The sequence below is a fragment of the Tinamus guttatus genome, unplaced genomic scaffold (genome assembly GCF_059628265.1).
Source record: "Tinamus guttatus ecotype Peru unplaced genomic scaffold, ASM5962826v1 Tinamus_guttatus_pri_ptg000915l, whole genome shotgun sequence".
NCBI classification, from domain to species: domain Eukaryota; kingdom Metazoa; phylum Chordata; class Aves; order Tinamiformes; family Tinamidae; genus Tinamus; species Tinamus guttatus.
In genome coordinates, this window is record NW_028289449.1 from 670,222 (window position 1) to 689,798 (window position 19,577).

The 19,577-nt window shown below is 38.1% G+C and overlaps 2 protein-coding genes across 7 annotated transcripts in view; one reads left to right on the plus strand and one right to left on the minus strand.

The window, feature by feature from the left end:
* PITPNM3 (PITPNM family member 3) overlaps positions 1–19,577 on the plus strand; it is a 73,852-nt gene that overhangs the window by 51,692 nt on the left and 2,583 nt on the right. For 3 of the 6 annotated variants that reach the window (XM_088537985.1, XM_010223956.2, XM_088537986.1), the window contains 5 exons: positions 1,282–1,430; positions 3,428–3,577; positions 4,474–4,657; positions 5,064–5,192; positions 5,435–5,892. In XM_088537985.1, the coding sequence (XP_088394111.1) occupies positions 1,282–1,430; positions 3,428–3,577; positions 4,474–4,657; positions 5,064–5,192; positions 5,435–5,743 (921 nt within the window). In that variant the 3' untranslated portion in view covers positions 5,744–5,892. Of the gene's footprint in view, positions 1–1,281; positions 1,431–3,427; positions 3,578–4,473; positions 4,658–5,063; positions 5,193–5,434; positions 5,893–14,895; positions 14,989–19,577 lie in introns of those variants that run through there. The other 3 variants (XM_088537987.1, XM_088537989.1, XR_015914105.1) reach the window with 2 other exon arrangements.
* On the minus strand, positions 16,040–18,440 carry PIMREG (PICALM interacting mitotic regulator). The gene is made up of 3 exons (XM_010224035.2): positions 18,106–18,440; positions 16,924–17,258; positions 16,040–16,136 (listed from the first exon to the last, which is right to left on the minus strand). The coding sequence occupies exons 1-3, from the start codon at positions 18,394–18,396 to the stop codon at positions 16,040–16,042; spliced, it is 723 nt and encodes a 240-aa protein (XP_010222337.2). The 5' UTR covers positions 18,397–18,440.

Genomic DNA, 19,577 nt, shown 5'->3' on the forward strand with positions numbered 1-19,577 from the left:
TACTGTTATTAAAATCCCTTGGAAGAAATTACTTACTAGAAGCGATAAAATCATGACTACATTTCATGGTCTGTTCTTGTGGTGGGGGAAAAACTGAGCCAGGACACTTCAATGATCATAGCGTCTTACTGTTCTAGTAGCTTTTACAGTGCTGTAGAAAAAGAAAGAAAAATTGACCTGGAATGATAGTTGTTGCTGTAATGTTTCAGAATGCCCAATTCAAACTTGAAAACTATTTGTTTGTATCTCGCTCATTTTAATGGCATAAAATAACTCACCTGGACTTGAAAGGTAAAACAAATGGGGGAAATAGCGGCAAGAACAGAATGGTTGAATAAAAAAACAAAGCCAAAAGCATGATTCACAAAAGGAAAAAAAAAAAAAATCTCTTCCTGGTTAGATCTTGCATTCCTTTTCAGATTGTGAGGAAGTCAGATTGTTGGTTGTTTTTTTTTGTTTTTTTTTTTGTTTGTTTTTTGTTTTTTTGCTTGTATCTGCTAGCAAAACAAAAAAATATATAATTTGACTTCTTACTAATGATCTACTTGGAAGTGTGAAATCTTGATTGTGGTCAGCTATAGTAGAGTGTTGCTTTCTCCTGCTTCCACCATCCAACACTTTTAAAGAACCAGTTGCTATGCCTCTGTATTAAAACTGTGAATGAATTTTGCAGTCAAAAATCAGAGGAAAGGAGGAAACATATTGTTTGATCTTGGTAATATTGCTGACTTATAAATACTGTACACTTCATCCAGGAAAAAAATCGTTCTCAATTTCATCAGTTTTAATATTGTTTAAAGCTATATCCCAATGTAACCTTATAATTATATCCAAGAGACACATATCTGCAGATTTAACGAGAATGTCCAATTGAAGTGCCTGATGACAGCTACTGTCTGGTCTTGTAGAGTATCGGACTGAGTGTTGAACATTGAAGAATTTAGGCTGCAAAAATGTGACATGCACACATAAGACAAAATCAACTTTTTCCTGCTTCTGGGTCTTGGCAGAGCTCCATGTCTTCTGGATGCCTGTAGTGCTGTGTGTTTTAAATATTCAAGCCTGTAATAAACTCTCATATTCTGGATTAGGAAGCATTTTTTAATTATTAGGGTGCTGTATGATGACTTTACAGAATTGTAAGATTTCTTGAAGTTTCCCTGTAGATTTTTAGTACAAGATACGGTTAGAACACTAATAGTCATCCAAGATTTGCAGGCCCTATGAATAGGGGATGTGCTACCTACTATCAGATCTGAAGACTACTTGTCATTTTTGCAGGTTGATATCTTCATCATGACTGAACCATCTTTGGGTAGGTGGGTGTATTTTGGCACAGAGATATCCAACAGCAGTGGTCGAATATCGTACAAGATACCCAAACAGAAGAGGCTCAGCGTTGGCGTGTATCCTATCAAAATGGTGGTCAGGTAATACTTCTAAGGTGGAACTACAGCTGTGGTGGGCTGTTGCGGTCAGGAGAACACCAAGGTTTGTAAAATGGGGAAGGAATTTGGAGTCAGTTCTAGATTATGCAACAGACTTGGGAAATGGCTCTAATTTCTGTGTGCTTCAGTTTCCCAGCAATGACCCAAGGCATCTTTACTTCATCCTTTCACTGCATTGTCAGTTTAGATTTTAAGCACCAGTTGTGTTTTTACCTGCCACTTTGGAGGTGTCCAGCTCAATGGGTCTCATTTCTACTGCAACACAAATCCTTAGTGCAATTCAATTTAGTGACGCTTGGCCTTGCATAACACAGGGATTAATCATAATCAGCCCTTTGACTGCAAGAATATATGATTTGGGTTAAGTCAGAGCCTGCTCAGTGAGGAAAGACTGCTGCAAGCAGTTTGGCTCTGCGTTCTTCAGACTGATGACAAACCCTTCTTCCTGAAATGAACGGTCAAAGTGTATTATACTGTTCTCAGCAAGTGTTCATCTATTGATGTCAGTCTGGTTGAGGTAGTCACTTTAATTCTCTACTCAATGCTACGTTTAGTCTAAAATGAAAAAAATGTAGCACCTTAAAGAAACAATTCATTGAAGTGAAAGCAGTCAAGTTGCCTGATGGTAAAGCAATTCTAAAAAAAACTCAAAGCCCAAAGCTCAAAGCTATGAAGCCAAACATAGAGAATGAAAATCTGTGAAATAAGATTTGTCAGTCTAGCTACAGAACTGTTTTTAAAAGCTGTGCTTATGTTTAATAAAAATACGCTTTTATATTAAAGCTCTAGTTCAGTGCCTTAGAGTTTAGTTCTCTACCCGTCTAGCAAGTAGCTTACAACTTTCATTGAATTCTTGCTTTGGAAACAAAATCTCTGGGATGAACTTAATTGAAAAAGAATGTGATGTTACTTGGCAGTTAATCAAGTACAAAGTCAATTTACAATCTCATGTACTGCTATTTCAGGAGGAATAAATATTTCGCCTCAATATAGCACAACAGTGAATGAATTCAATAAGACAGAGTTGCTTACAAACAAATTAAGATTTATGAGGAGCTAAGTGCCCAGAGGCTTTAGACAGCAGGAATAAGTTTCAGGCTGGAAAGTTGTCCAGTCTTTGCACATGAAGCTGTGGTGCGATGCACACATTTTTATAAGACTCTGCCTCACCAGGTATAAATTCCTGGATGGTTCAGTAATTTTTATTTTAAAGGAGAAAAGGCGCAGTCTTTAGATCACAGTTTTTAGGTAATGTGAGGTCATGGGATGGTAGGAACTTTCAGTCACTAATGCTGTAATAATGTTCTAATATCCAGCCCTCTTAAGGGGAATGTCGTGAACAGGGGATTGCATTTCAAATGCTTTATATTAGCCTTTGCATGAGAAAAGCCATCAATAATTGTACTTCTCTTTGGATTTGAGAATTAGGGGGATAGTGTTACTTTTCTGAACTGGCATTCCCATTATAATTTGTAGACATAGAGGGATGGGCAATATTAGAATTATCCAACTGTGAGTACATTCCAAGAAAACAAATACAGCAGTTCTTTCCTTAATTTTAAATAATTTCATGGTAATTGTAGACTGCCAGAAAATTAATGTGTGTATATATAAAATATACGTAGCATTTGTATACTCTGTAAGCGTACAGATAGAAAAATACAAAGTTTTGGTTCTTTTGGTTCTTGGGAAGGAGTTTGTTTGTTGTTGTTGTTGTTATTGTTTTTCAGTGTATTTGTACAAATGTTATTGTCTGGTGAAGTCAGCTTCCAAAGTTCTTGTTGGAAAGCTTTTTCCTAAAGGAAACTGAAAGTTTTATTTGCCTCATGTAAGGCTGAAATCAGAAGCTCTATTTGAGATGTTTTTGAACCTCTAGATCCAGACAGAGCTCATTTTAGGTTTTAACCAGAATATGCAGAAAATACATTCTGATAATTTCTTAGAAAAAAAAAAAAGTACTTATTGCTTTGACCCTCCAGAGGGGACCAGAGCAGTGCCACAGGTTATATGACTGTGCTTCCCCGAGGAATGGAATGTGTGGTCTTCAGCATTGACGGTTCGTTTGCAGCAAGTGTGTCAATTATGGGAAGTGACCCCAAAGTCCGAGCTGGAGCAGTTGATGTTGTTAGGTAAGTGTTAGGTTTGCATGGTCCTCTTTTTAAATCTCCGATTTATCTGTTCATAGCGGGGGTGGGGGGAGTGGGGGGAGAGAAAGAAAAAAAAAAAAAAAAGCAGGGAGCAGATAGTATACTAAAAAAAATCTTGAAAGGCTGAGCTTCTTGACATATGCATTTCTCTTTTTGCTTGTACATTAGATGTGCCTGATTTTCAAAGGAATAAAGTGCCTTGGTTTAGTTTGAAGTGTATACTTTGTTGTAAAAAAGGCATCTTGGGAATATGATATTAAAGTGTGGAACAGTAAATGTCTCTGTTACTGTGATTATGATTAGCAAAGAGTGTAATTTAAGTTTCAGTAACTTCAAATAAGGACACACTTTACTTTAAAAATACCAATTACTATGAATGCAAGAGGTTTTTTTTGTTTTTCTGGTGGGCAAAAAGAAAGTGAGGTGGGGAGAGACTTTTAATCCACTTTGCTAATGCACTAATGCTGCACTGGACAAAGAAATAGAAATATCATTTTGCAGCTTGCACTGAGATGGAGGGTTGTCAAGGGTTTCTATTCCTTACAGTCAAAATGGAAGGGAATCTTGCTGTAGAACTGAAGCAAGAGACCTGCTGTAGACCTGCAGCAAAAAGCCTATTCTAAATACATTTTAAAATGTTTTATATAACTCTGTTGTGCATCACTGTCGCTTGCTTTCCTCCCTGTCTCTCAAAATGTAGAAATTATTACCTAACTCCTCAGTAGAAGCAAAGGCTTGACCATTCTGCTTTCTACTTGTTGAAGGATTAGTCTGACTTCTCCTAATTGAATATGTGCTGAGCAAAAACACACCTGACCTGTCCTGTGATTCTTATTTCTCTTTGTTTACATACACAACTTGTCTTCTGCTTCTGACAGGCATTGGCAAGATTTGGGATATCTAATCATCTATATCACTGGCCGTCCAGATATGCAAAAGCAACGTGTAGTTTCTTGGTTGTCTCAACACAATTTTCCACAAGGAATGATTTTCTTCTCAGATGGGCTTGTTCATGACCCACTGCGACAAAAGACTATTTTTCTCCGGAATCTCATGCAGGAGGTACTAGAAACATGTTTATATCTTTAAAATCTTTTTCAGATAGTGTCATTCAGTGAAGTTAGAGATCTCCATTCTGTTTGAGCAGTGCATCTCACTGGCTATTGCAAAGTACATTTGTCATTCCTCATTCTTTTGCTCAATTTTAAGTAGTAAAGAAGGCTGATAACACATGGTCCTCTTTGGGTGTTTTATTACAAAAGAATAAATGAACTGTCACTTCTTTCCTGAGCGTGAATATGTATGTGGTTGTTCTGGCCTGCAGGCAGTTAGATTTAGGTTTCTGTCGTTTACAGAATTAGACTGCTAGCAGTGAGCTTGTCTGCTGCAAACACGTATCATCCTGTTAAGTATTTGTTGATCAATACTCAGAGCGTTCACAGTGGAAGTAATATTTGCCTTGTTTCAGTGCCACATCAAAATCTGTGCTGCATATGGTTCCATGAAAGATATTTCTGTATACAGTGTCTTGGCTCTGTCGCCATCTCAAATCTACATTGTTGGACGATCAACAAAGAAATACCAGACACAGTGTCAAGTAAGTAAGTTTTGTTATAGAATCAGGAAATCGTATGAGGAGCAAAAAAAATGTATGTGTGCCTAGCTGCATGCGCAGTGTGTGCAAATGTTTGCATTAGAAATAGTGAGGGGGAAGAGGGGGAGCAGCAAGCCTGTTAGCAAATTTAACGAGCTAGATGTCCCATTAATATGGAGTCTGTCTTTAGGTTACTGCATATTACAATTAATAGATAATTTTTTTTTCTCTTCTTCCTGTTTCAGTTCCTCAGTGAAGGTTATGCAGCCCATTTGGCCTCACTAGAGTTCAGTCTCCATTCACGACCCAAAAAAAACAACTCTCGGATGATTTTGAGAAAAGGCAGCTTTGGCCTCCACTCCCAACCTGAGTTTTTGCGCAAGAGAAACCATCTCCGCAGGACTATGTCTGTGCAGCAACCTGACCCACCTTCCTCGAACCCCAAACCAGAGCGTGCCCAGAGCCAGCCAGAATCAGACAAAGATCATGATAGGCATTTGCCCTCCATTGCATGGGTCCGAGGTGGAGTTCACAAATTTGAATCTGTCCCCTAGAAAGCTCGGAGATAAAGATCTTGGGTGCACTCCCTTAAGTTTGTAGGCATGCTTCAGAGGTAGTATTTAGGCAGCTTCAAAATAGGAGGCTGGGGGAGATCTGTACCTCAGTCTTCCCTCCTCTGGAATCTGCCTTCTTACACCAACCTGGGAACTTCCACTTTTTTTTTTTTTTTTTTTTTTTTTTTTTTTTTTGCTTTTGACATGTTTATTGGGAAACTTTAAAACGATCTGAAACTATTGCAAGTGCTTCAACATTGCAGTAACAGGAAATGTCTTAGGCTCTTTTTTTATAAGAAATATAATAAAATGTGCAATAAGAGGGAAAAAGCTGTAGCAGGTTGATTTTGCTCAAAGGAAGGACTGTGATACCAACTAGCTAGCCGTGCCCAAAACAGTATAGATAGTAGGTCCCAGAGGCTACAGCAAAAGCTTACACTTCAAAAACTAGTTGTATCTGTTGCTGCCTCACTTTTGAAAAGACTATACATTTTCTGGGGAAGCAGTATCAGGAACCATGATAATGGGTGGTCATGATTTGTATGGCAAAATGCTTTGGGTGCCTTAGACCCAAGATTTTCTTTCAACTTGCAGAATTGGTGAACAGACACCAACATGAGCACTCATTTGAGGTGCTGGACATCAAGTAAATAGAAGTCCCCTTATGAACCAGATTATAAATGTTTCATGTTAGAAATAAATGTCTCTGCAGTTTGAAGCAGTTAGTGTTGCTGTATACCAAGTGATGTGCAAAGTGTACAAAGATCACACTGTTTTGTAGAACTTGGTGACTGTGCGAAATGTGTGGACTGCTCCAAGGAAGGAGAAGGCGGCTGTGATCATCGCAGCCTGAGACATGGGTCCAAGGATGGTAAGCTACAGGGAAACCTTTTACTAAGGATCTCCAAACTTTAAAGCAATCTTTTTTTTTTTTTTTTTTTAATTATTCTAACTAGAATCTTAACACTGGAGGAAAAAAATCATCATCATAATGATTTTTACCTTCTCATGCTTTGTTGTAATTGTTTTGTTAAAGTCAGTCTGTAGCATTTAACGTACATTATTTCTGTTTCAAAGAAGGGAGATGCCAGCATACAAGTGTCAAATAGACCTTTTCCTAAATATTTATTTTTTCCTCAGCTTCATCAATGCAGTTACTAGAAGTAAAATGTTTGAAAATTTCACTCAGTGGGAATATTTCAAAAGTAAATGTTGTAGTTAACTGTAGCTTTTTTTGAATTCTTTGTGCAAGTATTTATGTTGAACTAAATTCACCAAGAGAATTTCCATTACTGAGCTGAAATTAAGCATATTTACAAACATGTAATGAAGTTAAGAGTGCACAGAAAAAACTTCTATTTAAAAATTATATCTGATTTCAAACTTTCAGGCTTAGCAGTCTATAGGGGATTTCTTCACCCGCTCCCCCTGCCTTTTTTTTTTCTCCCAGGTTTTGCTAGCCTGGAATGAAACAGTCTCTCAACAGTCTCTCTATTGGTTAGTGTTTTAAAAGTTGGCATGTAAAACAAATCAGGAACTATATGGAAAATTATTATGATGCTGCAGAAGTAAACCTAATTCTGTATTCCCTGTTTACCCAAAAGTGTGTGTGCTTTCTTGAGGGGATAGTAATGTGGCTTCTACCTTAAAATGCAGCAAAGTAGCTTATAAATGGAGATGTCTGGTTTATTTTCTCAGTTCGTTATTTGGCAAGTTTGCCAAAGTTGCCGCCTCTTCAGAGTCATGCTTAAATTCTACTTTGAACTTACTGAAAGATCTCTGGCACATCAGTGATTTGGTTTTATAAAAATACTTTTTTTTTTTTTTTTTAAGAGGAGGTGTAAATTCCTCTGAACTTTTAAGAAAGAAATAGAAAGTTTGATATCTCTAATTAGGAGCAGGTAGCTATGTTGCATGGGGTTGGATTTTTTTATGCTCTTGTACCAAGTCAGCTAGCTACAAAGATCTCAACAAAGTGCACCAAGGTAATTTTTAGGTTTACATGTGCCCCCCTGCCCCCAGCAGTGTCACACCCAGCTCTTTGACCCATAATCTTGAAGCAGTTTTTCTGTGTTCTGTCTTGACCCACTATTTATTCTTGTCCTCTGCAGTAAGGAGATTATGCAAGTTGTATCATGCAGCAGATTCCATCTGCTCTGTCTGGTTCACTGCTAGTATATCTGCAAGAGCTGGTAAGATGTCAATGCAGTAATTGCTGCTTATTGCATTGCTGAGTTTGTTTTCCCTGATGTGGATCTATGGAAGGAAAAAACAGGTAGTAAAAGGGCATGTCTGATATTCTGTGCTCCTTCCTACCAAGTGTACCTTGTTCTAGCAGCTGCCAACAAAATGCCCAGGGTACATGCTCTGAAAAGATCAGATACAGTAAGTAGTTCAATCTCTGGTAAGTATATAATTTCTATATGCAGAGTTAAGTCATTGCTTGTTGTCCTTTGTCGCAGCCTTCTTTTTCTGGTGCCACAACAGCTGGCAGATGTTTTGATATCTCTCATGTCAAGGCAATCAAAGGTTTACAAGGGAGGAACTCACCACTCAGATTTGAGGTTTGCTAGTGACATAGATTGCAAAGTTTGCAATTATTTTTTTAAGCATTGGATATATCATATATCTGTTGTTAGTATTCAGTGTGCTTGATGAAAATTCCAAAACTATTGCTGTCTACCTTTATCAGCCAAGGGACTCCAAAATCAGTTCTTCATTTTTAAGTTATTGTGGTAGGAAGACGCACTCCTTTTCAAAACAAAACAAAAAATCTCTGTGGAGTTCTGTGGCAGGCATTAAAAGAAGTGATGTCTGGGCACAAGGAGAAATCTCCTGGGGTTATTAAGTCCTCATTTTGCAAGAAACCATGTAATGAAAGCTCTGGTTTTATGTATTTCTTTTAGTATCTCAGTCACCTTTACAGCAGTCATGGTGCTTCATATAAGAGTGTTAGCACTTCGGGAGTAAAAATAAGTGCTAGTCTGTGTGCATGCTTTAGAATGGTGGCATTGAAGTTAAGCTGAAAACATTTTCCCAACTTCATTTTCTAAGATGCACACGAGCTTGTACAGCCTTTATATACTTCCAACACTAATTACTGCTCAGGGATAGAATGGTTTACCTGCTGATCACATGCCTCTAAGTACATATTTTTGCAAACACTGTTACAGGCATCAGCCTGGAGTTTAATGCTTCATGCTAATAAGGAGCTGATGTCGGAAAGATCCAGTGCCAGAGGCATTTGTTTTGAAAGCACTAGCAAGTTGCTAGTAAACTGACAAGTTTTTTTAGAAGTGACAGTACAAAAGAAGTGGTTATGATTTTTGACATCTCGCATCTAGAAGGGCAATGCAACAGCCTAGTTATGCAGTGGAAAACTGGGACTTCATGCTTGTAGAAATACTAGGTTTTTGAAGTTATATTCATTCCTGATATTTGCTGGACAAATCACTAGTTTTACAATGTAACTTACTCTGTTACCACTTAAAACACTTCCTTCCTGTCAGAATTTCAGTTTTACACTTTGTCCACACAAAACTATGTAAATAGTTCATAGTCATTCAGTTTGGAAGTCGATACCAGTTTTTATTCAGTTTTAGTTGAGTTTTCACCGAATTATTTTCAGTGCTTCTAAACGGGCTTTTTTGCTATGAGGCTGAGCCCACAGTCTTTCATCTCTAAGTACCTATGCTCACGTCTCTAAGCTTTGCATACTCCGCACAATTGTGAACTTTAAAGGCTATGAGAGGGTTAATGCCTGTGCAGAGGGGAATGGGGCAAAGAAGTCGGGGAATCCTGGATGCTGAAGGAATGCAGGGTTAGACCCATCAACAGTTCCCGCACCTTTAGTGCCTCCAGACCGATTAATACAAAAAAGCACATATTCTTCTGACCTGTAGAGTGGAAGAAGCGTTATGGAAATGTTAGGAATACTAAATTTGTTACTCCGGGGGCTGTTGAAGCAGTGCTATAAGTCAGTGCACAGGGAAGGCTACACCTAAACATGTTTCTGACCAGTTGATACAGATTCAATATTTCATTTCTGGGGTGGGGGGGAGGAGGAAAGGCAGGGATTAATAGCAGTGGTGGACCATTATCTGAGATATTGTGAAAATGCACCTTCACAACTGTGGTATATTTTGTGCTTGTGTGTATAGTTACTGCATCTATAGCCACATCAGGTGAAGCTTTTTGTTCAGCTTGCACAGCAAACTTGTAACCAATGTGAATTTTCTATAATGGCTGTTAGTTCAATTTTGATATCCTGCTAGGTAAGTCTGAAAAAAAAGGTAACTGTAAAAAGAGTGCAGAATATTCCACAGATCCAAATAGTAATGTTGATCCACATCTGCTTATTTTGAATAACAAATGTTTAATCAAAATGTTTGCCTACACTAGTGCTCTTGGTACAGAATCTTGCTTGACCAAAGTATTCTTGTTTAGTTTTGTGGCATGATGTCAGGTGTACAAATGACATGGCATTAATCATCATTCTTGTTCACTGGGGTTCATGAGTCAGCTGCCATTCTGATTTGGTTAGTTAACAGTGGAGTCTTAGTTTCTTGCAGATCACCTCTCCTATGTCCTAAAGGAATAAGGAAGTTATCTCAAAACAAAAACACGCACAACTCAGTTCAACTTCTATGTAGCCCCTATCAATAATATACAGAGGAAAAAAATATATAAACTTAATCTGCTATTAAACTAAGCAGAAACTGACAGCTATCTGAAAGCTCCACCATTCTCCAAAGTAGTGGGGCTTGTTTGTTTGTTTTCCCCAGTTGTCCTACTTCCGTGGTGTAGCCTTCAGGCCAAGGCAGCACTACCTGTGTATTACAGTATAACAGTGCTGCTGGTCTGTACTCATCAGCGTAAATTTAACAGAGAAACATGAAAATTTTCCTTCTTTCTGTATTGTTTCTTGTCTTAAATTTAAAAGCTTTTCTCTTTAATAATAGTAGCTGAAGTCAACAGATGTTTTAATTGTTTAGATTTTAAGAGCAACTATTGTTCCTGAAAAAAACAATAGAGGAAAAAGCTCTTTTTTCCCCTGTTGTATTTAAACCTCAGAAAGGTAAGTATATTATGGAAATATTAGATTGGGTTATAGTCAGTTTTCAAAAGCTTATAGATCTGTTAAGTGAGAGAAAGGCATTGTACACTGATTTCATTATTTTTCTGATTCCAATTTGAAACATGACATGCAGGTGAAAAGGGAACACTTTTCACCCTCACCTGCAAACTGGTACAGGATAGAGTTCTCAACAGAGAACTTGTAACTTGCTTTCTCTAAGCTTCCATTTGAGCAATGATTTCTCGTGATCTGTAACTCAGCAGATAGATTAGTTTTCACAAATAATTTGACTTAATGGCTGTTCAATCACTCAAGTGTAACTCTGGATTCCTATAGAAATCTGAAGTTTCATCCCCATTTGAAATAGAAGTGGTAACACACTTCTTTGCAAGAGCTCAATTTTCAGAAATACAAAATAGCCTCCAGAAGCTGGAATCCTGTGCTCTGGGACTGAAATCAGGAGTTAATCGCTTTTTCCTAACATATAGCCCAAGCCCAAAGTAAGGGGATGACAATTTACCCTCTATTTACATTTATCCCAGTAAGGTACCTTCACAATAGGATATCAGGGCAGGAGGAAGAGGAGGAAAAACACAAAATAAATCTGACAGTTCACTTATTTATTAAAATGGACAGAATTTTAAAAGGCAAGGTAGAAGTTTACTGTAAAATTCTGGGTGAGGGGATACTGGAAATTCTAAGATAGAGACATAACTTTAAAAGACTGCTTAAAACTTAAGAGCTTTAAGGATGAAGATTTGGGGAATTACTGTTTTGTAGGACTCAGAATGGTGGTCCCTTCACAGAACCCCAAGTCTGCTGCATATATTTTTCTATTTGTGAGGAAGGGCAGGCTACTCTACAACTAAATACCTGTGAGAAGACTTGAACATGTTCTTTCAATCTATAGTTTTATTAAGTGTTCCCTTTTAAATATTGTTTTGTCATTGAAAAGGCTCTATATGGTGACAAATGTTTATATTTCTTATGGCTGAAACTTGTAAAGATTAAAAATGTACAGTAATGATTTAATATGAACTAAGGAGTAAGATTTTTACAATTGCTATAGATTTTGATGTGAACTGCTTTTTAAAATCTTATAACAAATTACTTAATAAAGTCTCTTTTGTCTTTAAATTAACAGCATCACAGGCTCTTCTTACCATGGGGGTGGGAAGGCTTAGTCACAGGCATGTTCTTGTAGCTGGTGAAAGTGGTAAAAATAGTCTGTTTAATGCCTAGGACTTTCTGAATAGGACTTAGATTTATGTATAGAATTCAGCCTCTGAATTTGAACATAACTTTTGAAGGGAAAAAGTAGCATAAGAAAAGTTAAATAACCAGACAGCCTGCTTGTGAAAGCTTCAAAAAAGTAGTAACAGTACAGGCAAAAAATAACTTCAAGCTACAACCTTTTTTATATAGAGAAGTAGACTTTAATAAAAAAAAAAAAAAAGGCATCTGAAGCACTAAAAAGCAGGGCTGTAGGTTTGCAAGTTTCTAGTGCTCATAAATGTCAATATTTTAAGCAGTCCAGTTTGACAACCAAGAAAATCAGGGTCAAGTTTAAAAAAGCCATAGTTACACATATCAGAACTGCACATGATAGTTTCCTTTATTTTTACTTAATGCCAATAGGATTGTAGCTGTTCCGGTTTCACCAAACAAACATTTAAGGTGCATGTGGTAAGTAAAGCAAGTTTCCCAAATTAATCTTCTGTATAAAGATTCATTTGTATAACTTACAGGAATCTGACAAGCCTGCACAAAGCTGCCTCCATGGAAAACACAGCCCTGGTCTTGATGTCTAGAAGCTTGAGAAGTCTTTGCTTTAGTTCTAAAGGCTTAACTTTGTTAAACTAACTAATTTACCTAAAAAAAGCTTATCAAACAAATGTTACTTTCTTAAAAATAATTAGAATGTAAATACAAGTATTAAATGTTTGGTATACTTAAATAGAATACCTGTGTTGTAACTAATGTCATTAGCTAATATTATAAGTGGTATTAAGTGTAGTAACAGATTTCCACATATAATTGAAAGACAATTTAAATGAATGCTTAACTCTACTGCCAAGATGCTGTTTAAAGTAGCAGCAAGAAATAGAGCAGCTTTGCTTTGATTATCTGGAACAGAAGTAGTTTAAATGGTCTTAATTGGGCTAATTAATAGCAACCCTGAAGACATGAATTGGAGTCCTAACACAGCTCCATTGTTGTGGCTTGAGCAATTTTTACAGAAATCCATTACCTTGCAAGGACATTTTCATCAAACAACCCTTCTTCTCTAGCTTAGCTTTCATAAAGCTGTGGCTTTTTGTTTGTTAGTGTTTAAGAAAAATGGTTAGACTTTGAAGGGATAATAGAACTGTACCCATATGCTACAAAAGAACATCTAAATCTATCTTGCCTGTTTACCACATAGAGAGCAGCAGCCCTTGCTCTGGCTATCCCTACTGGTCATGTTAATCTAATGACAAGAAAATACTGCCTTATGCACGTTGTTCAAGACGGTCCCTTGTCCCATTAGGGCGTAATACATTATAAGCTAGAAATCCAATTCCCTTATTCACTTGAAATGCAAGACACAGAAGTCCTGAGCTGTCAAGAAGAATTATGTAATAACTGCATAATAGCACAGTGAGTTTTGTTCAAAGCCGGATGAAACTTTATCAGGTCTCACACAGTTCTCCTTCACATAGTCCCATTAAAATAACACTGCTTAGACAATGATGGCTGTAAGTACAAACTGCTTGTTGGAGATTCTTTGCTTGTCTCCTGGTAGCTTGAGTTTCCTAGACTGATAAGCAGAAAGCAATTTCGTGTCATTAGATAGTTGTAGTTGGGTGTTGCTTATTGCCTGCAGAAAAGAACAAGAATACGATGAACAGCATGAAGTCCACAACATTGATTTTATCAGGTTGTAACTGGTTGTCACACAAATTCCTGAAAAAATGGCACATGGGGTAGGAGCAAGGTAGAGTGCTGGGAGAAACATGCTTTCAGTGTTAAATGCAGCTCTAAACCCTAGCAAGAAGGTATTTTGACTGTTTACCTTTCATGGGCCTGAATGGCAGCATAAAAGTATTACACTACCTTGTAATTAGCAAGAGAGGCATTTCTTCCAATTCAGTCAAATTTGTTACCGTGGAAGCATTGGAACATTGCATTGAGCTGACAGCTAGCTATACCTAGGCTCAGTTTTGTCAAGGAAAAGTGAAATGGGAGAAGTAATACTAAAACTCATGGCAATTGATATCAGAACATAAAATCATGCGAAATAAGCTTATTGGGAGGCACCTGTGCATTCTAGCACAACAAATTAACAGGCAATCTACAAACCAGCTAGTGACAGAGCACACACTACAAGCTGGATCAAGTCACTCAGTGAAAGCAATGTACATCATTAAGACTTCAAGCAAATACTTGATATTGCTGCCAGGTAGTGGAAGTGAGGTTCGCCCCCCACCCCCATGTGGTATTACAGAAATCAACTTCTTATACCTTTCCTTGTTGCTAGAATAGGAAATAGTATTTAGAGTACTCATCTCCCTTAGAAAGAAAGGAAAAAAAAAAAAAAAAAAACACTACACACCCACATGTGCACTTTCAACATAATGGGTGATGATTAAAAAAAAAAAAAAAGAGGGAGGGCAAGGCACATTCCAGATCTCAGTCAAAATAAATCAAGGGAATTATGGCATTCCTGCAACCTGCTAATAAAAGCTTTTAGAGAATTGATCCTGGACACAATGTTTAAAAGCTTACAGCAAATAATTCCTATCCCAATCCACTCAGGACAATTGCTGTATTTAATAATGTCAGCAATACAGGAACCAACTACTATTGTAAATGCCAAGCCAAGACCAGGGATGGAAAAGAAAGAAGCTATAAAATTAGGATGCTCAGAGTTATAGTTTGTTCTGTAATGCTTTGTGATCTTAATTAGCAATCAGTGAGAACTAAGGTAAGTGACCAAAGGTATTATTTTTCTATTCTGAGATAAGAAAAGCTGCTGTTTGTCCGAAAACCCAACTTGTGGTTTATTAACTCATGACCTTTCTCTAATCAACAGCATAGAGGCCAAGTTTGACAACTGCACAATGATCTGTTCTAGCAGAGACAAGCAGCACTGATTACACAGGGAAGAACCCTATGGTTCCATATGGTAAGACTTTTTTTTTTTTTTTTTAAAGTGTACAAGCTAGTATGTCTCTCCCTGTGTTTGCAAACAGCAGGTTTTCTCCATGCAGATGCATGCAGGTATAGTTAAGGTAAGTGAACAACTACATTACCTGGTTGATACTATCTTCAGTTACCAATGAGAGAAACTTTCATATCGCTAACAGATGGGAGAACATTAGGAGTGAGATTTAAGTGACCTTTCAACATATATGATCATTAGCTTGATACAGTAATTAACCCATAATCATGTCTAGTTGTTTAAGAATGGGGCTATTGGTAAAAGTTGGTTTTCTGGGATTAGGCTGTAGTTTTTATCCAGTAAACAGAGAAGGACTCTAGAAAAACACTTACTGATACGACATCTCTAGAGGATTTTAGCTGCTTGACTTTAATTAATGAATATTAGGCATCAGAAGTTCTAAGAGAAGGGCTTTAAGGAATTGCTGTGGTTGTTGACTGTTGACCTTCAGGTTTATTGTCTGAATACACCTAACTCTCAATGACATAACCCTTACAAACACACCAGGCTGTCTACCATCCTCATGGATTAACTCAAGTGTAGTACAAGAGGCTTCTGCATCCTTTAAATTTTTGATTTATTGTTATCGTGGGCTATTCATAGGTGTAAGGCTAACTAACAAAGCATAAAGTCCCTCTTCTTATAAATGGGCAAGCACCAATGATAGCTAATTAATTTTTTTTTTGGTCAAGCCTGCGCTGGCGCTTCCTCTAGATGGTGTCAGGGAAGTACCTTTCTCATACAGGGTGAAAAGTCCCTCTAGCAAGTACAAATTTGATTTTGACAGCAAGAAGCTTCAAGAGCAGCATTTGACAGGTTTTAGTAAATCTGCAAGTCCAACTGCAGATATAAGCTGTGCAGGTCTCTTGGAGAGAAAGGCTGTGCTCCATTACAGCTGAGACAGTTTTGCACCTATTCTTCATCCCAGAGTTACCGGGACCTGTTATACTGCATTTGAACACACCTGAATAGGAGGTGGCCTGATTCTGAATTTGGGGGGGAAAATTAGCAGTGTTTACCTCTCTTCTCGCACAGCACCCTCAAACACCTGGGAGAGACACTTCAGTTGGCAAATCCCTGAGGAGACCAGTTCCAACTTGCAGTCAAATTCTCTGCAAACAGAATAGTCGTTACTAAAGAGCAAATAGAAGTCCATGACTAGGTGACACAGCCCAGCCCACTTTCCATACAGGTAAAGATCTAGTTACCTGTGGACTTTTCAGTGAAGTTGAGACCTCTGGCAACCATGCTCTGAATTCTACTTACTAGCTACTGCACAACTCCCTTCAGCACCAAGACAGCTCTCTTCCAGTTCAAGCAGTGGATTCAGATTCATGAGCTTTGGATTCAGTTTCTGTCAGTTGATATTGCTCATGGGAGTTCAATCAAGACAAAACACGTGTGTCTTGTGCAGTAGCTCCCTAGCTCACAACTCTTTAGTTTGTGTTAGATCTGAGGCAAAGGGAATCTCTCTATCTTGTATGAAGAAATTTGTGTAAGCAGAACTATTTCGGGTATCTCTGCAATACAAATAGCAGCTATAGGAAAGTTAGGGCTAAGTAGAAGTGAGATGCCTCCAGAACAATTTATTGAAACAGCATCAGCAATGAATTCTGGTATATTCTAGAGTCAGGTGGGGGCTAGTCCTGAAAAACATGGTGGGAAAGTGACAAAGACAAAGCTTGCTCTTTTCACAGCACCAAACGATTCAGCTTTCATGGTTCAGCTTTATGCAGCACTTATCCCCCCTCTATACAGGGACATTAGTACTCTCTTTATTCTAACAGCGGACCATTTCAGTGGAATAGGATAGCAACCTTCATGTCTTGCCTTTCGCCTTGTACTCAAACCACACTAGTGAGGAAAAAAAGCCATAAAGATTACAAAAGCATAACATACGTCTTTCTGTTGGCCGAGGGTGATGAATAAGGACTCTTTAGTGCTGCTGCTCTCCTTGATCTTCGAAGTGGGACAGCATCCTTACCAAGCCAGCAAGAGAAACTCCTCCATTCTCTCTGCTCTGTCACCCTCATTGGCCCAAGCAAGGCTCTCTTGCTGGATCTTGGGGTGCTTTTTGAACTGGCTGCTGGAGTAACACTGTTATTATGGCAAGGAGTTTGAGGTGGAGTGCTTTTCTTCTTGGAAGAACTGGCTGCACAGCTTCTTCTGGCAATGGTTTTGTTTGGAAAGGCCACTAGTGAGTGTAGTGGGTTTTGGCAAGACTTCCGTATTTTCTGAAAAGATATTGGTAGACACAGCATGATAAATGAAGACAACCAGCCTAGAATTTGGAAGCAGAAAAACGTATAAGCAGAATCCCTTGCTCTTGATCTTAGATCAGGTTTAGCTTACCACGAATGCTTCACAATCCTGCTATATCCATTCAGGTGAAGTAGTCATTTGCTCCCCTAAGTTTTGAAACTTATCAAGGACTGCAGCAGGCATTGCGAAAAAAAAGATCCTGTTGCTTTTGTGCAGGAAAGAGCCAGGATTTCTAACAGAATGAGCATGCTTTAAAAAAAAAAAAAAAACTCTGCCACCAGAAAAAGCATATCAAACTTGAATTTGCTGTCCTGCTACCATCTACTGACTTTTGTCAGTTTTGATTGTCTATAATGTGGAATATGCTAATGATAAATAGTATGGTTACAGGAGGAAAAAAACAAAAAAGAGAAATATACACATATTGAGAAATATACATATATTTCTCAGAAACACAAATCTTTGTTAGCCATGGCCATATCTACCCACCCTTCTCAAGGCTGCTCTCTTAAACATGAAATTATAAGAGGGAAAGGGTGGGGTTTGGGTTTTCTTTAAAAAAAAATATATATATATTTACAGAACTACTGCTCACAATTATTTTTCAACTTCTTCCCTGTTCTGCTAGATCTGTGATTTCCCTTTCTATAGCCTGGCAAAGATACTGAAGATTTTACTAGTTAACAAATGTAAAATCACCACTATGTTGTACAGTGCCTAGAATAGGAGCTCTGGCATAAAGCACACTGTACATCCAGAAATCTTAGTACTGAAGCCAGAACTAAATTGTACCTACAATCAACTGCAAAGGTGAAATACCTGGGACACTGATCCCAAAGTGTTTCTTGCTGTTCTTCTAATACTCTGGAGAGTCTGGTACTTGTCTTTTCTTTCCAGACTTTCCCAAGTTGGAGTCTCATGGAAATGCGGCTGTACTTGCTTTAAAGGTATTCGCTTTCTTAGACACATGCGTATGGTATTGAGAGAACTCAGAGAGGCCCTTCTCTTGAATTTGTCAGGCACAGGGCTCTCATTCTCACTGACGTCAGCTAGAGGCTGGTGTTTCCGCCAGCCCCTTGTTGTCTTGACATTTTGGAGTACAGACACCATCTTGTTCCAGTTCTTGGTTACGCATATACCTAAAGCAATCAGAATAAGGAAAAAGACTGAGCAAAGTACACCTGAGTATAAAATGAGAAATGGAAATGTTTCTATGATGTATTTGGTTACATTTGCACAATGCAGCAAAATTAAAATTGAGCAGAACATTACTTGGGAACCCGAAAGGGGAAGCAGCAGGTATTACCAAGATTTCCACAACTATCTGGGCTCATTTGAAAAAACCTATGAGAAAAAAATTATTATTTATACTGCACAGACCTGATAAGCTATGAGAGTCAGACTTGAAAGGTAAAACACTTTCTGTTAGCATCTCAGAATGAGGTCTCACCTCCCAAAGTTTTAGCTTTTTTAATTATACCAGGGAAATTTGCACAACTCCTAATGTCTCCCACCTGAGATGCTAGCTGCAGGTTCACTCTTAAGTCAGAGTTGCAATTGTCCATACACAAGCCCTGAAAAGGAGGATTGTTACTTGTAAATAACAAACTGCAGGGCTAGATGTCCGTTACCTATGTGATAAATATCTAGATCTACATTTCCAATTTTCACTAGCCAATAAGCAAGATATTGTTAGTGAACTACTTGTAAAAATCCCCTAAAACCTAAATGTATTTTAGCAATTTGAGGTAAGAGAGACCATTTTTAACCAGTTTTACTTTACTGCTGATAATGCCACATACTATAAAAGCCTATTAATCTCTATTAATCCTCCAGGATTGTCTCCACCTCTCACAAGTGTCTTTTTTTAATGTGAGAAAGCTATAACTCCTATGGAAATCTTCTAACTTTTGAAGGTAATGGGTATATTATGTGCATTTTTAATGCACTATTCCTGGTACAAATGAGAAAAAGCTAGTAATCAGGCAAACAATTCATTTACTATCCCACACTTGATCAAGTTTCTTTTAGATAAGCAGATAATTACCATTGACTAGTTTGTACTGGAAAGTTTTACTGCGGTGCTACACCCAGAAGCTAAAGCCCTGTTCTGGCTGCATTTGGGCTGCTTTCAGACTGGCGCTGGGCAGCAGCATAGCAGGCCAGCTCCTCCAGAACCCCTCAGGCACCCAGCACAGCCACTGCCTCTAGCTTCAGCCGCTTCCCTGCGGTTACACCAGTCGCTCAGATTCTTTGCATCTCTAGCTGAATTTGTGGCACACATGCAACAT

Bases quoted from the DNA above. Each gene is read 5' to 3' on its own strand.
- PIMREG (XM_010224035.2), bottom strand. From the start codon at position 18,396: ATGGTGTCTGTACTCCAAAATGTCAAGACAACAAGGGGCTGGCGGAAA. The intron at 17,259-18,105 runs GTATTTCACCTT...ATATCTTTTCAG, and splicing joins CTTTGGGATCAGTGTCCCAG to AAAATACGGAAGTCTTGCCA. The intron at 16,137-16,923 runs GTATGTTATGCT...TTCTGTTTGCAG, and splicing joins CCCTCGGCCAACAGAAAGAC to AGAATTTGACTGCAAGTTGG.